Source organism: Lissotriton helveticus, chromosome 3_1 (assembly GCF_964261635.1).
Source record: "Lissotriton helveticus chromosome 3_1, aLisHel1.1, whole genome shotgun sequence".
NCBI classification, from domain to species: Eukaryota; Metazoa; Chordata; class Amphibia; order Caudata; family Salamandridae; genus Lissotriton; species Lissotriton helveticus.
In genome coordinates this window covers 2,080,007,543-2,080,023,872 of record NC_136061.1, presented here as the reverse complement: position 1 = coordinate 2,080,023,872, position 16,330 = coordinate 2,080,007,543, and the positions used below count along the sequence as shown (strand labels likewise).

Here is a 16,330-nt window from a genome sequence, read left to right as displayed (position 1 = left end):
ACGAGAATTTAAGAATATAAACCAGACTTTAACAGAGATTGCCTGCTTGCTTTGGCTGGCAGAGTGTTGCATTGAGGTGAAAGTCGTGACCAGTGGAGACCTCGAGGGCCTACACGAGAAAATGTAGTCGGGGGAAAAAAGATAATCGAAGGCCCCAAAAAAATGTCTTTTAATCTGAACCGCATTTTTATTGTTAGCCTATTTTTGTTGATATTTTGTGATCTGAAAAAGTTAATTTACGTTTGCTAATTTAAATTGTTTTAAATTACTTTTTTTCTTTCTTGTCATTCATAGATGTTCCTTTCTTCATGAATTCAGTCAGAATAATAAGAGAACCGAAATCAGAGCACTGTTTCACTGGAGGAGATGTAGTTCAGAAATATCTGCATCTGCATATAGGCTCTAATAAGGAGAAGCTTAAATCATCCGTCATTATTCAGAGGTAGAAAAAATGAGTTTCAAATGTATTACTATGCAACCCGAAAAGGGATTTCACTTTAGATATAGGACGTTTGTAGCATGTTACAATTACTTATGATGTAAACGTCTAAGAAAAAATAGAGACATGTTTGTACCAAGGTATCAACATTAATTAATTAATTTCAAAGAGACATTTGATCCTATTAAATTCACTATTGGAAATATTCAAAGTATGCATTGGGCGAATTATTTACAATCAGCAGTTATAAAAGACAAAATCGATGAAAGAAACACACAATATACTTTAAAATTAACTCGAGCATGTTACAAAACCATCCAAAACATGTAGAAATTGCTATTTTTGTTACTATTGAATTTGTAATACAACCTTCTATATATTTATGATCTTAAACCAAGATAACACTGCAATTAAATCACTCGACTCTTGTCTCTCTGATAATTACGATATATTTATTTTATATATATATATATATATATATATATATATATATATATATGTTTTAGAAGACAACTAAAAAGACACGACACCTTTACCAAAATAGTAGTGTTTTAGTATAACCAAAGCAATGGTCGGGTTAGCCATCCCTGCCTCAGTACCTGGGTTTGAGGCCTTGTTGCACTTCAAGATTTTCCTTTTCAAGATACTTTCTGAATTTATGGCAAAATATCGCCTCCTGCTGTTCCCACTGGTGAGCACTGATCACATGATTATGGCCAGAACCAATCACACTGTAGTCATCAGACTTCTGCAAAGCGTCCTGTGGACTTTTAAAGGAGCTTCCTGTTTGGGAATATATAAACAACAGCGGCCTATCATTAGAGGATACACACTTGTAACTTGCTTTCAAAATGTAATCTTAACCCTACTGTATTTTATTTCCTGACACGAGGTTCTACATACTTGAAATAAAAGTGTTTCCAATGTTTTTATTAAGGTCTCATTGTTTGCCAGGAGGCTGATTTTGTTGTATATCTATTTTTCCTGTGATAAAAAGCCACTGCATATTAATTCATGTTTGTGGCTGATTCACAAAGTATGCATCTGTAAAAGTTACTCAGCTTTATAAACCACCATTCTAAATCCACTAGCTCCCTTCCAAGTTCAAAACCTACCGGGCTGGGGTCACAAAGCCATGTTCTGTTGTAAGAGTACTTTCAAGATCCAAAACGGCTGGATCTGCGTTTGAAAAAAGCATTCACAGATGGTGACCGTTTGGGCTTACATCAATTTACACACGTGTAGTAATACCTCATGTTTGTATAGTATTATACAGGAGTAAATGCAATGCAAAGAGTGGGGTAGTGAGGTGATCAAGGCATGGTTTGCCTTGTACGTTTATGAACACTCGCAGCACGCCACTGAACTCACAGGCTCCTCTCCAATCATTTTACCAAGAACTAGAAATACCAGAAATACTGCTGTCAAACTTCATTTAATTCCCAACAATTTTGGAAGATTGCCAAACAGGATGTATTCTAAAGAGGTACTAACATTGACCACTTCAGATATCAGTGAAGAGGTCACAAATAAACTGCCTGGTCAAACTGGGTAACTGATCTGTAGCTTGCACTTAGAGAGTAATGGTCGCAGGATGTTTTAGGACCAAAATGAATGTCCTACCCATGTGAGAAATAAATAAACGCATGCCTTTGATTTGATGGAGTAGGTATTTAATACCATTGATTGGAAATCATTGGATCTCGTGGTAAAGGGAGGGGTAGTATTTAACCCAATGGGAAATGGGAGCCTGCTAAGTGAATTTTCCATATTTTTAATGAAATCTATAGAGCTTCTGCACTCATACCCAACAAAAATCTAAAAAGAAATATCTGTATTCAGATTTAAAGAAAACAATAACATTATGGAGCGCTGCACACCAATGATCATCTTTTTCTCTGCGAATAAGAACCTAAGGATTATAGGTTAGAAAATCCATCATTTGATGGGTACATTTAATTTGGACTTGGCTCGTCTTCTAAGTGGTAAACTTCACAAGAACCTATGCTTCAAATGGAAGAACAGTATCTCGGTCAGAATGACACTCAGAAGGATTGTGTATGTGCTACTCTCACTCATGGAAACAAATGAAGAAGTCCATTAGATTGTCTCTTTAATGCAGGGTTGGAAATATTATAATTCATCTGTGAGCTCCAATGGCAGGTTTGCAGTACCGCTGGTTCAGTCTTATGTGCCCCAAACAATTGAAGGAAACTGAATTTGCTATTGCATCATTTTGAGCCTTCCTAATGGATGTATTACCCATCAATCCTATGAGTGGCTGAATCCATGCCAAATTATCCTGCAAGCCTGGGCGTGTCTTTGACAAACTAGGTCCTCATAGGAGGAGAGTAGGCAAAATATGGCCTGGTTGGGGCACAAACGAGCCCAGATAAAGTGAAGTCTTTGATAAAGCTGAAATGATCACTAATGCTTGCAGAACCTAACTTATATAATGTAGAAGATGCCCACAGCAGTCATGGAAGGCGCAAGATAGCTGCAGTGTAAGGCAACAATCAGTCAAAATCCAGGTTACGGCATGGATCCACAATGGCCCAAATGAGCTGTCAGTTCAGGAGAGTTTCACTGAACCTTCTGATGACACCATAATTCAGGATTAATGAAGCTTGTGTCCTGCATGAGCTATGTTTAAGAATAATGAGTCCGAAATATTTAAAGCTCAGTACATTCCCTTATATCAAGAGTCTGAAGGTGAAAAAGGAGATAGGCACCCACTCGCGAAGACTCCTTATTTAGACTCCCGGCATAAGTAGAGTGTTATGTTAAGGCGCCTAAAATGTCTTTCCTGTGTTTCTTGTCATGGTTGAGCTTGAAAGTATGGAACAAACTGGATGGATGATACCCAAATGAAGAGCCAATTGAGAGAAGCAAGAGGAGGCTTAGTGATGTTCGTCTGAAATCCTTCATGTGGCTGGGCACAAAGTGTGGTTTTATAGAAGGGGACGCTAAGTACTGTGTATTAAATGTCAAGATTAAATATTGGGATTTTTATCCATCCAGGCCCCTGATAAATAACAGGAATTCTTCTCCAGATTTTCAAGAGATGAATTCTACTATGGCCCTACACAAGTGCAGCATTTTGTATTGGGGGTTCACCTTCTGTGAAAGAATGAGCAGTGAAGGTAATATCACCTTCCAAGATGCGCAATCCTTATCTTCCCCATTATCTATCAGCCCAGTGCAAAGCCCCTAATGTCCGGGTGCAAGCATGGTTAAGGTAGGAACAGAAGGAGGCTATGCATCACAACAACCGACCTCGAATGCAGGATGGGTCAGGAAAGGTGCCAGGAAACAGTGGCTTATTTTTCAGAACTATTCCTAAACTCTAATGTAATGGTCCACATGCAATCTCCCTCGGGCCCAATTGCTAGAGTAGCAAGACTTGGCTGCAACTTCATAATTCCTGGTGCACAATTTCGGAAAAGTAAATAATTAAAATCAAGCCCAGGAGGAGAAGGTGCCATTCTCGGTAGTTTGGGGTTATGTGTGTTTTGTATACACTACTGTACTCTCAACCCACTCTGTTTAAGGCTGACCGGCAAATGGTTAGAAGCATTCAATTTTCTTAGCATGAAGGAGAAAGTGGGGCTCTAACAATGCATTGATCAATATAGTGAGTGTAGAGAGCAGGGCAGTGGGATAATCTACCAGATCAGATGAGTGAGAAAACAAAAGTGTCTGAGGCTCCAAAAATCCAAGTTTTCAGGGATTTCATGAAGATAGATTCGGTCTGAGAGAACCCGAGATGGAAGGGTAGGGAGTTTTCGGCTTTGGTCCCTAGGACTGCCACTGATTTGCCCCCTTTAGAAATGAGATTGAAGCTGGGAGGAGATTTGCTGATGAGGATCTTAAGACGCGCAGTGCCACATACGGTTTAACTCTGGGCCTAAGATACTGGTCCTGGTGACCTAAAGGCTCTGTAAGTGATAACCAGGATATTGAAGAGAATTCTTTTATGTATGAGCAGCCAGTGTAAAGATGTTAAGGCTGCTAAGGCTCGAGGTAATTTTAGAACAAGGCGAGCAGCCGCATGTTGAACTACCTGTAGTTTCTTCAAGACAGACTTATTGGCTCCTGCGTATAGGCTGTTACAGTAGTCTAGTCTAGACGTAATCAGAGCCACTGCAAATGCCTTTCTAGCCACAGCAGGTAATAAATCAAAAAACGTTTAAAGAGATTCTACCAGCTGGAAACATGTCCTTGCCACAGAGAGAACTTGTTGATGGAAGGATAATGAGGAGTCAATTTTACTTCCAAATTCCTCACTACATTCACTGTATTTGGCGGAGGAGGAATATCATTCGGCCACCACTGGCTGGGCGAGAAGGTGTTAAATTTACCAAGCAACATGATCTCGTTTTTTTGGGTGTTGCATTTCAGGTGGTTGGATTGCATCCAATGAAATACAGCAGTAAGGCAGCGTTGGAAATGCTCTTCTGCATTGGTGGAATCTTTGTCTAGTACTAGAATTAACTGAGAATAATCTGCATAGGAGATGGTTTCAATGTTAAACGATGATATCAGGTCTAGCAGGGGGGCCATATAGATGTTAAAGAAAGTTGGGAAAGAGGGTTTCTCCGCTGATTGATAGTGGGCAAGGGTGACTATTTGTTTTCTGTTAGATAGAAAAGATTTCAGCCAAGCAAGGGCAATGTGAGAGATGTCAAATGCAGCTGATAGACCCAACATAATCAACACCGCATTTTTCCCTTGATCTAAAGCGAATGTAAGCGTTTCAGTGGTGTATAGTAGTGTTGATTCCGTGGAATGCATGGGCCTAAAGCCGGACTGACTTGAGGGCAGAATATTAGCCTCTTCTAAGAAGGAGGTTCATTGGGTGTTAACTAGTTTTTCAGGGTTTTACTGAGGCATGGTAAAAGGGAGATTGGATGCAGGTTCAAAAGAATAGTAGGGTCAGATAATTGTTTTTTTAAGTGGTTTGACTGCTGCAATTTTCCAATTTGATGGTACTCCTGCTCGAGTGAGGCGTGAGTTAATTATTTTATAAATGCTTGGATTAATGATGTCAATAATGGCATGTAGTATCTTTGGAGGGTACCGGTCAAAAGGGGAACCTGACATACAGGAGAAGATAGCTTGGCGTGACTGTTGCAGACTGACCTCCTTAAAAATCTGAGAGCCGGTCTGCCATCATAGTCATATGCCTTAGAGCCCGGAGAAGAGATTATGTTAAAATCTGTTTTTAGACTTTGGACTTTCGGTAAAAAAAAATCCGCAATTTGATCACAACGAGTCTGTGATGGCAGGATCTCGTGTTCAAGTATCTTAGGGTGCGTAAAGGATTTCACAATTTTAAAAATTGTTCTTTGATCTGAGTCTCACAAGTGATGGACGGAATGCAGAACAAATCAAAACATTCACCCCCAGTCAAGAGATCTGGGTTAAATCCATCATTCTTTTGCTCACCATGCCACCCCAGTTTAGACAGTTAGAAAGAAAAAAAACGATGGATTTAGCCCCAGATCTCTGTACTGGGGTGAATGTATGACATTGTTCTGCATTCTGTCCATCAATTTGCATTTGGCACCCCGAGTGGGACGGGTATGCTCAGAAGTGGGTCCCGTGCTCTCCATGCCACTGGAATCAAGCTATCCTGGCTGAAGAGGAGTGAAACCCCGAAACCAGTCCTAGGATGCTTGTATCCAGTCCAGGGAGGACCTGGCCTGGCAGTTTGGGCTGGCCTGTTCCCATTGGGCGCAGGGACAAGACTGATTTGCAAATGGCTGGGTCCAAACTGGAATGGCATGGTGAGCAAAAAAACGTATGACATTGTTCTGCATTCTGTCCATCAATAGTTCTTTTTGCTTTTGATCAGAGTCTGCCTGCCTAATTAGAGTAGTGAAATAGGATTTATTTTCGATTTTCATTTGCTGATGCTAAGATTTGAGAGCAGATTTAAAAAGGGTAAGCTCTTCTAGTTTACAGTTTTTTCTCATCTGCATTCCAGCCATCTACTGTGCCTTTGTAGTGCTCTCAACTTTGGGGTGAAGCAGGGGTCAGAGACTTTGTTGGTAGCCTTCCGGTACGGCGGGGAAGGCAGCGAAAGGATGTCACTAAGTGAGGCCATCCAGGAGTTAAGATAGTGACTGTCTAATAAGGGATCTCCTGTGAGGGTGGGCCTGCCTCCAACTGCTTCAGTGTGAAGATTCGGATTAGCTAGCATTTTGTTTCACTTTCGCACAGTTTTTTGGGTGTTTAATGCGGGACCCTTTGTGATATCTAAACTATGGTGTCCTATTGTGAATGGAATAAATTTGTGGTCGGACCAGGTTGACAGGACTGGGAAATAACTTTTAACTTAGTGAAATTTGAACCAATTCCATCGAGAGTGTGCCCAGTGCAGTGTGTAGGGCCAGCTATCCGTTGATCAAGGCCTAAAGTATTTAGAATTGTTAAGACGTTTCTGGCTCCAGGGGTGGGCTGTGATTCTAGGTGGGGATTAAAATCTCCCAGTAGTGTAAACTTGGAGTATCTAATAACTAAGGTGCTTAGTGTTTCTCCAAGGGTATCTAAAAAGTTAAGACTTGTACCTGGGGGGCGGTACATCAGAGCTCCTGAGAAAGAAAATGAGCTTTCTACTTGAAAGCAGAAACCAAGAATTTCCGCCCCTTTTAGCCCTATAAGTTCAAATGTGGAACATTTGAGCGCGTTGCGATATATTATATCAATTATCAAGAAGGGTGGTGGATCACTTGTCCTGCTGAACCCGGATTGCTCGGTATTCGTTGCGTCCCTTGGTAAAAGAACCCTCATGCACTCGAGTTGTTCAACGTGAGGTAGCGGTATATCTTGGTTCTCCGCTAAGGCACTCGGGTATCTGCATAATCATCGTTTTTTTTTTATATGCAGCCTCCACCAGGAGGTTTTGATCCAAGGTTGTGCAGTAGTGTCCAGTGATAGTGGAAGTGGTGATGTTTAAAATAACACAGAATCCAGAGGACGTATTTATTAGACTGGATTCAGGGTTAATGGGGTTGAAAAACTTCTTGGTATGCGCAATGAGAATATTAGGATTCTCTACGCTACCTGTCTTCGTGATTATAAAAAGGTCGACATGTTTCCGCCCTTTCGTCAAATGATCAATGGGCTTTCTTCAGGACCAGGGTGTACGTGTGGGAAGGAAATAACTTTATCCCTTCTTATCGGAGTCACACTTTTGATGCCTATAAAAATAAATCAGTGTTACCTTGGGAAGGGATCAAGGGGACGTCTTATCTTTATGTGAATACATTCTATATGTGAATGGTTAAAAACATTGCATACTATGCCCAACACTAGCTTGCCACCACTCCTACTTCAGGCAACCACATACTTTTATCTAGCCATCACAAACTGGAATGTTTGAATAGTTTGTTCATTATATCGGTTGACCATTTGTGATTTTATAAAAAGCTACTTGCATGTATTAATTTCCTGAGATCTCGTCGTTCATTTAATACCCATATTCCTAATGGCATTGTAGAGCCCAGAAAGCAAAAAATATAAAATTTTTGTCAAATAATTAACAGATACAGTAAGTACTCAAAATCCTGTTCACTCAGCGTTTGTAAATACTATGATAGACATGTACTCTTTGGCGTCCTTACTCTATTTTTCTCCAGCCCTCGACGCCCAACAGGGTAATACCTATTCTCACACTCTCTACGGCCATTTGGGAATTAGCATGGTAAACAGTTAATAGAGTTCGTATTGTTGAGTTCTATAGTCAAAGTATGCCTGCTCAGTTCGTAAATATAGACCAGCTTCTAGTCATGGGGGTCGTCAAAGCTATACTAATCAGGGCGCTACGTTTATTGTGTTTATAACGACCGTTATGTATGTTTGTTAAAAGGGGGCCAGGCAGATTTCACCTACCTCCTCACGTTTCAATACGTGTTTCCTCGGGTGCCCATAGAGTCACTTTGACGGCCTCTCTCTACAATTAATAAAAGGGGAGGTTGATAAGAAATGAAGTTAAAGTTAAAAAACTGTTTAAGTACTTATCTTATTAGGAGAGTCCTTTCCGCTTTTCTTTACCTTTAGGTCCGTCATACGCTACTTGTGCTGACTCTGCCGAATGAGACCCGGTATGGTTTCTCAGCTAAATGACACTCTTATTACTTCCTTGTTTCTTCATAGCAATCGAAGACAGACTCTTTTATTATGTTGGTTAAAGGAAAGACTGGCGTGATAGAAGAAATTTAATGTAATAGACGAACTTCATGCAATTATTCAGTACTTCTCCCAGAAATTAATTTCGTCTATGTTTAGGTACAATTATTAATAATAAGATAGTTCAGCGAACGGTGTATATGTAATATTTTTTGTTCGCAATTCTTTATAAAGTTTTTTACAACTATATTTAAGGGATTTCTTTCATATTTCTTACATATTATTTAGGGATTGGTCTGACAGGAGCAGTGTTTTGTCTGATTAATACCTCAGTGATGTACTATTATTGTCTGTATCTTGTGGATTACTGTAAATGTTGATTATACATATTTGCTCTAATTAGGGGTATTAATGATCTCTATCGATTCATACTTGCCCAAGGCACATTATCATTCAGTCCTCGTACATCTGTGCCCAATCGATGCACCCATCTCTGTTCCTTTTCAAATAGTATACGTTCCGCATTATGATCTCTTATCTGCAGTGTTACAAGAATTAGCCACTGTATGTCATCCACTGTGTGACCTTTTTCCAAGTAATGTGTGGCCATTTTCGTTGTCGTTTTTCTACATTTGACGTTACCGCGATGCTCGCAGATTCTTTGTTTCGCCTTGCGGCACGTCATTCCTATGTAGTTCAAACTGCAGGGACATGTGATCATGTAGATCACATGACTTGTGTTGCAGTTCGTATGGGTCCGTATTGTCCACTTGAAATTTGGCAAAAGTTCCAACTCCTTAGTTGGTTTTGTTAATGGGCATACTGAACAGGTCCCGCAAGGGAAATGCCCCATTATTGGTGGTAAGTCCCAAAGGGTAGTTTGACTTCGTGGGGCCTGCGGTTTGGGTCTTGTATGGACTAGTTGATCTTTCAAATTCATTGTCCTTCTGTTGGCAAAACGAGGTTTGGGCCAGGTGATACTTGCAGAGGTCAGAATTCGCCAATGTTTGTTTATAATTTTCTTGACTTTATTTGCCACTGGGCTATATGTGGTGACACATGTAAGGAGATTTTCTCCTTCTGATCTTACTGTTTCTTCAAGGAGGTTTTCTCGGTTCTTATTTCTCGCTCTTTTTTTGCATTTCCTGATGGTTCTTTGCGGATAATCACGTGCTGCAAGTTTTGTGCACAGATCAGTAGCTTGGCTTTGGTAGTCTGATATTTTGCTACAATTCCTCCGCAGCCGTAGAAACTGACTATAGGGAAGGTTTTCCCTTAGTGGGCGCGGATGGTAACTGTTAAATGACAGAAGGCTATTTTTAGCCGTTGGTTTGAAGAATGTTTTTGTATGTAAATGGTTATCCTCAACCAATATTGTAATGTCTAGAAAGTCAATACTTTTCTTGTCAGCAACGTAGGTAAATTTTAGCCATTCGTCTTGCATGTTTAACCAAGTGTGGAATTTGATCAAGCTTTCGTTATCACCCTTCCAAATTAAAAGGATATCGTCAATATAACGTCTCCAGAAATGAATCTGATGTAGGTAAGGGTTCTGATGCGCATGTACGAATTGCTTTTCAAAATTGCTGACGTAGAGTCCGGCCACACTAGGGGCAAAGGTACTCCCCATGGAAGTACCATGGCGTTGTTTGTACATTGTATTCTCATATTCGAAGAAGTTCTCTGTCAATGCCAAATTGCAACATTCTAGAACAAAGTGTTGTGGTGTCTTATAATTCCACTCTTGTTCAAATAGGAGATTTTCCAAAGTTTCCAGAGTTTTCTTTTGTGGCAGGCTCGTGTATAGACTTTCTACGTCCAATACTACTAAGATCATCGAATAGGTTATCTGTGTAAGTTGATTCAAGAGGTCTCTCGTGTCTTTTAAGTAGGTCGGTGTTCGTTGTACCATTGGTTTTAGGTATTCATCTGCAAATTGTGATAATGGTTCCAGTACAAACCCAATGCCGGAGACAATGGGTCTGCCTGGAGGAGGTTGGCGGGCTTTATGGATTTTTGGAAGGGAATAGAAATATGGTGTCCTTGGTGTTTTTGTCATGAGAAATTCTCCTTCTTTTTTTGTGATCCAATTATTGGTTTCTGCCTCTACTATCATTAATCCGATTATTCGTTGTAACCTCGGTGTTGGATCTGTTGTTATTACTTCATAGAACCGGTTGTCCGAAAGGAGATCAAGACATTGTTGTTGATAGCCGACTTTACTGAGCAGGACTATTCCACCCCCCTTGTCCGCTGGTTTTATCACAATCGATTCGTCATTCTTCAAACTGTTCAATGCTTGGCGTTCAAGTCTGGTCATATTCTGAAAAGTTTTTGTGGAGTCATTGCTCAAAGTGTCTAGTTCTTTCATCACGGCTTGTTCAAACGTTCCAATTTCCATTGGTACCTGGGAATTCAGTGGGCAGAATTTGGATTTTAAACGTAGTTGAGTGTCTCCCTCTTTGGGTGGTGGGGTCTGGTTGGAGAAGAAGGCTTTCAATTTTAATTTCCGGCAAAATTCAGAAACCTCACATTTTGTTCTAAAAATGTCCACTGTTGGTGTCGGAACATAGCCTAGGCCTTTGTTTAAGACAGTTGTCTCATCTTGAGATAAGACCCGATCTGATAAATTTACGACGAGGGAGCTGTGCTTGGTCCTGCTTTGGCTTTCGTCACGCTCCTGGTTTGGTATTGGCGTGTTTGATCTGACCACGTCACTCCTCTGCGTCGTTGATTCTGTGGGGCATGGCCTCCCCCTAAAAAAGGAACTCGTTGATTGTAGTTCTGTCCATTTCTTGGTTGATATTGTTGTGGATTCATCATTGGGGGGCCTGGAAAGTATGGATTCATCCATCCTTGAAAGTGTGGATGGTACGGCTGAAAGGTTGGTGGACCCATTTGTTGTTGTGGCCACATGTTACGTCCTCTACGGTTGCCTCTTCGGTTGTAATTTCCTCTTCTGTTTGTATTTTGTTGATCGTCTCCACCAGAATCACTGCCATCTCCAGATATACTACTGTTTGAGCCATAATTAGATGAATTGTCAGTGGTCTTATAGTCTTTACTACTGTAAGGATGTATTTTCTCCAAGGAGAACTTCTTCAGCTCTTTTTCCAGTTTCTGCATCTTTGATTGCGTTAGAAATTCTTCCATTTCACTCATTTCTTTATTTATTTTATCCAAAGATGTTTTGTAAATTGTTACCTGGACCATATTGTTTAGTTGTGTCTCTATTACTCGGATTTTGATTGTCAATTCATCTGTAAGTCTACTTGCTGTTTTTATAATTAAGACTAGATAGTCACGGGTACATTTCCAGGATATTGCCGACCAGTCCTTTCGGAAAGCCAAATCTTTCAGGAATATGCGTGGAGAATTCGTCACCCAAAGTCCCCGTGGAGCCGCATTTGCTCTCAAATATTCGGTCATGATGATCCCATGGACCATTGTTCTTACTTGTTCTTTCTTCAGATCCGTGAGTTCATCCCATTCGTTTGTGTTAGCTAGGGTTTGAGTCAGATTCCCCTCGGCTCGAAGTGGTGGTCTCGCTAGTATGGCATCGATATCTTCAATCGAGTAGCTCAGGCCAAAATTCTCTGCCATGTTCTTCTCAGGACAATGGCTACTCACACAATCGTTGTTCTCAGTACCTATCAAACAATAGTGTAGTTTCTTTCATTTTTTGCTCCCACTGCTGTTCGCAGCTAAATATTTGTGATCAATGTAAGGAGAAGGAAATTCTTTGATCCATCCAGTTTCCTTGGGTTAACATCAATTATCAAGAAGGGGGGTGGATCACTTGTCCTGCTGAACCCGGATTGCTCGGTATTCGTTGCGTCCCTTGGTAAAAGAACCCTCATGCACTCGAGTTGTTCAACGTGAGGTAGCGGTATATCTTGGTTCTCCGCTAAGGCACTCGGGTATCTGCATAATCATCGGTTTTTTTTATATGCAGCCTCCACCAGGAGGTTTTGATCCAAGGTTGTGCAGTAGTGTCCAGTGATAGTGGAAGTGGTGATGTTTAAAATAACACAGAATCCAGAGGACGTATTTATTAGACTGTATTCAGGGTTAATGGGGTTGAAAAACTGCTTGGTATGCGCAATGAGAATATTAGGATTCTCTACGCTACCTGTCTTCGTGATTATAAAAAGGTCGACATGTTTCATCCCTTTCGTCAAATGATCAATGGGCTTTCTTCAGGACCAGGGTGTACGTGTGGGAAGGAAATAACTTTATCCCTTCGTATCGGAGTCACACTTTTGATGCCTATAAAAATAAATCAGTGTTACCTTGGGAAGGGATCAAGGGGACATCTTATCTTTATGTGAATACATTCTATATGTCAATGGTTAAAAACATTGCATACTATGCCCAACACTAGCTTGCCACCACTCCTACTTCAGGCAACCACATACTTTTATCTAGCTATCACAAACTGGAATGTTTGAATAGTTTGTTCATTATATCGGTTGACCATTTGTGATTTTATAAAAAGCTACTTGCATGTATTAATTTCCTGAGATCTCGTTGTTCATTTAATACCCATATTCCTAATGGCATTGTAGAGCCCAGAAAGCAAAAAATATAAAATTTTTGTCAAATAATTAACAGATACAGTAAGTACTCAAAATCCTGTTCACTCAGCGTTTGTAAATACTATGATAGACATGTACTCTTTGGCGTCCTTACTCTATTTTTCTCCAGCCCTCGACGCCCGACAGGGTAATACCTATTCTCACACTCTCTACGGCCATTTGGGAATTAGCATGGTAAACAGTTAATAGAGTTCGTATTGTTGAGTTCTATAGTCAAAGTATGCCTGCTCAGTTCGTAAATATAGACCAGCTTCTAGTCATGGGGGTCGTCAAAGCTATACTAATCAGGGCGCTACGTTTATTGTGTTTATAACGACCGTTATGTATGTTTGTTAAAAGGGGGCCAGGCAGATTTCACCTACCTCCTCATGTTTCAATACGTGTTTCCTCGGGTGCCCATAGAGTCACTTTGACGGCCTCTCTCTACAATTAATAAAAGGGGAGGTTGATAAGATATGAAGTTAAAGTTAAAAAACTGTTTAAGTACTTATCTTATTAGGAGAGTCCTTTCCGCTTTTCTTTACCTTTAGGTCCGTCATACGCTATTAGTGCTGACTCTGCCGAATGAGACCCGGTATGGTTTCTCAGCTAAATGACACTCTTATTACTTCCTCGTTTCTTCATAGCAATCGAAGACAGACTCTTTTATTATGTTGGTTAAAGGAAAGACTAGCGTGATAGAAGAAATTTAATGTAATAGACGAACTTCATGCAATTATTCAGTACTTCTCCCAGAAATTAATTTCGTCTATGTTTAGGTACAATTATTAATAATAAGATAGTTCAGCGAACGGTGTATATGTAATATTTTTTGTTCGCAATTCTTTATAAAGTTTTTTACAACTATATTTAAGGGATTTCTTTCATATTTCTTACATATTATTTAGGGATTGGTCTGACAGGAGCAGTGTTTTGTCTGATTAATACATCAGTGATGTACTATTATTGTTTGTATCTTGTGGATTACTGTAAATGTTGATTATACATATTTGCTCTAATTAGGGGTATTAATGATCTCTATCGATTCATACTTGCCCAAGGCACATTATCATTCAGTCCTCGTACATCTGTGCCCAATCGATGCACCCATCTCTGTTCCTTTTCAAATAGTATACGTTCCGCATTATGATCTCTTATCTGCAGTGTTTCAAGAATTAGCCACTGTATGTCATCCACTGTGTGACCTTTTTCCAAGTAATGTGTGGCCATTTTCGTTGTCGTTTTTCTACATTTGACGTTACTGCGATGCTCGCAGATTCTTTGTTTCGCCTTGCGGCACGTCATTCCTATGTAGTTCAAACTGCAGGGACATGTGATCATGTAGATCACATGACTTGTGTTGCAGTTCGTATGGGTCCGTATTGTCCACTTGAAATTTGGCAAAAGTTCCAACTCCTTAGTTGGTTTTGTTAATGGGCATACTGAACAGGTACCGCAAGGGAAATGCCCCATTATTGGTGGTAAGTCCCAAAGGGTAGTTTGACTTCGTGGGGCCTGCGGTTTGGGTCTTGTATGGACTAGTTTGATCTTTCAAATTCATTGTCCTTCTGTTGGCAAAACGAGGTTTGGGCCAGGTGATACTTGCAGAGGTCAGAATTCGCCAATGTTTGTTTATAATTTTCTTGACTTTATTTGCCACTGGGCTATATGTGGTGACACATGTAAGGAGATTTTCTCCTTCTGATCTTACTGTTTCTTCAAGGAGGTTCTCTCGGTTCTAATTTCTCGATATATTATAGCCAGGCCTCCACCTCTTTGGTCATTTCTGTCTTATCTAAGTATATGATATTCTGGTGGGAGGGCTTGGGCGATGTCTGTGTTACACCAATCTTCGAGCCAGGTTTCGGTAACAAAAAGGCAGTCCAGATAGAGATTAGAGATCAAGTCAAAAATGTGTTGTGCATTCTTACATAGGGACCTAGCATTAATAAGACCTCCTAATAGTTGATTTAGGAAGTGGTCAGCTCTGTTGGAATTATCAATGGAAAGTCTCAATTCGTATTTACACCTCCTGAGAGTCACTGGGCCCTTCAATTTGTTTGTCTCTAGACAAAAACTGCATTTATTTCCAGGATTACTGAGGGCCAAAAGAGATTCCCTTGAAAAGGACTGACCTGGACCAATTTTGGCAGCATTTCTGATGATGGCCGTGATCCGGACCGGCACAGATGGACTTGCCTTTGGAGCGCCTTTGGCGCCTGCTGCATGAGTCTGCGGTGGTGTGCACATTAAATAAAGTGTGCCCCGCAAACGACTAGACTGCAGTGAGAGGGAAGATGGCTGCACTTCCGGGTGCCCCTCAAGCACCTAGCTTCCCTAAGAAGAAGGGGAGGCAGGAACCTGAGCAACCATCAGGCAAGAGAGGAGCAGTACATTTTTAGCAATGAGCAAAGAGCCCGGCGCGCTTTTCAAGTGACGTTCAAAGTAGCTATATGCAAGTTCACAAATTCATATTCAAATTCAACATAAACAATTATAGTTATCTCACACAACCCCTAATATGTCCCAAAAGTAAAGATTCTAAAAATTGTCTTAAAACAATCTGGTAATAGCCATAAAAACAATAACACAATGCAAAGGTTTGGTAGAACTAGCTGCCTGCAAGATTATCTCGATCTGCTGAGCATCCGCAGTGGCGAGCACATTAAATAAAGTGTGCCCCGCCAATGACTAGACCCAGAGGCGCAACTAGAGCCAAATTTCGGGGGGGCTAAGACCATTTTTCGGGGGGGGGGGCTGAAACTTTAAGCAATAGGCAGAGTGGAGCTGCAGGGGATCTTAGAAGGGGGGAAACCAACAACAAAGCCTCATTAACATGCAAATGGTGTTTTAAAGACCTGTGAAGTGCTCGGATGCGGCTGTGTGTGTGTGCCAGGGAATCTGTCTCATCCCAGGCTGCCACACATGATGGGAGAGGCTGAAGCCCTTTGAGTCCAATGGGTGTTGCGCACCTGACTAGAACGCAGTGAGAGAGAAGATGGCCGAACTTCTGGCATGCACTATCATGCATAAATGTGACTGCAGAAAGATTCTGAGCCCTTAGGTTTGCATTGCTGGCTACCCAACATCAGCCATGTAATTATAGACATAAAACCTAACCCTCCTGCAAACCGGGCTATTTTTGGAACGTCTGTCACTCCTCTCTGCCAGAGATGTGCAC

The 16,330-nt window shown here is 40.8% G+C and overlaps 1 protein-coding gene across 11 annotated transcripts in view; it reads right to left on the bottom strand.

Annotated features, from left to right (window-relative positions):
• The window catches only part of WDR93 (WD repeat domain 93), a 694,060-nt gene that overhangs the window by 348,607 nt on the left and 329,123 nt on the right, over nucleotides 1-16,330 (bottom strand). For all 11 annotated transcript variants that reach the window (XM_078683212.1, XM_078683218.1, XM_078683219.1 and 8 more), the window contains one exon: nucleotides 1,039-1,222. In XM_078683212.1, the coding sequence (XP_078539338.1) occupies nucleotides 1,039-1,222 (184 nt within the window). The remainder of the gene's footprint in view (nucleotides 1-1,038; nucleotides 1,223-16,330) is intronic.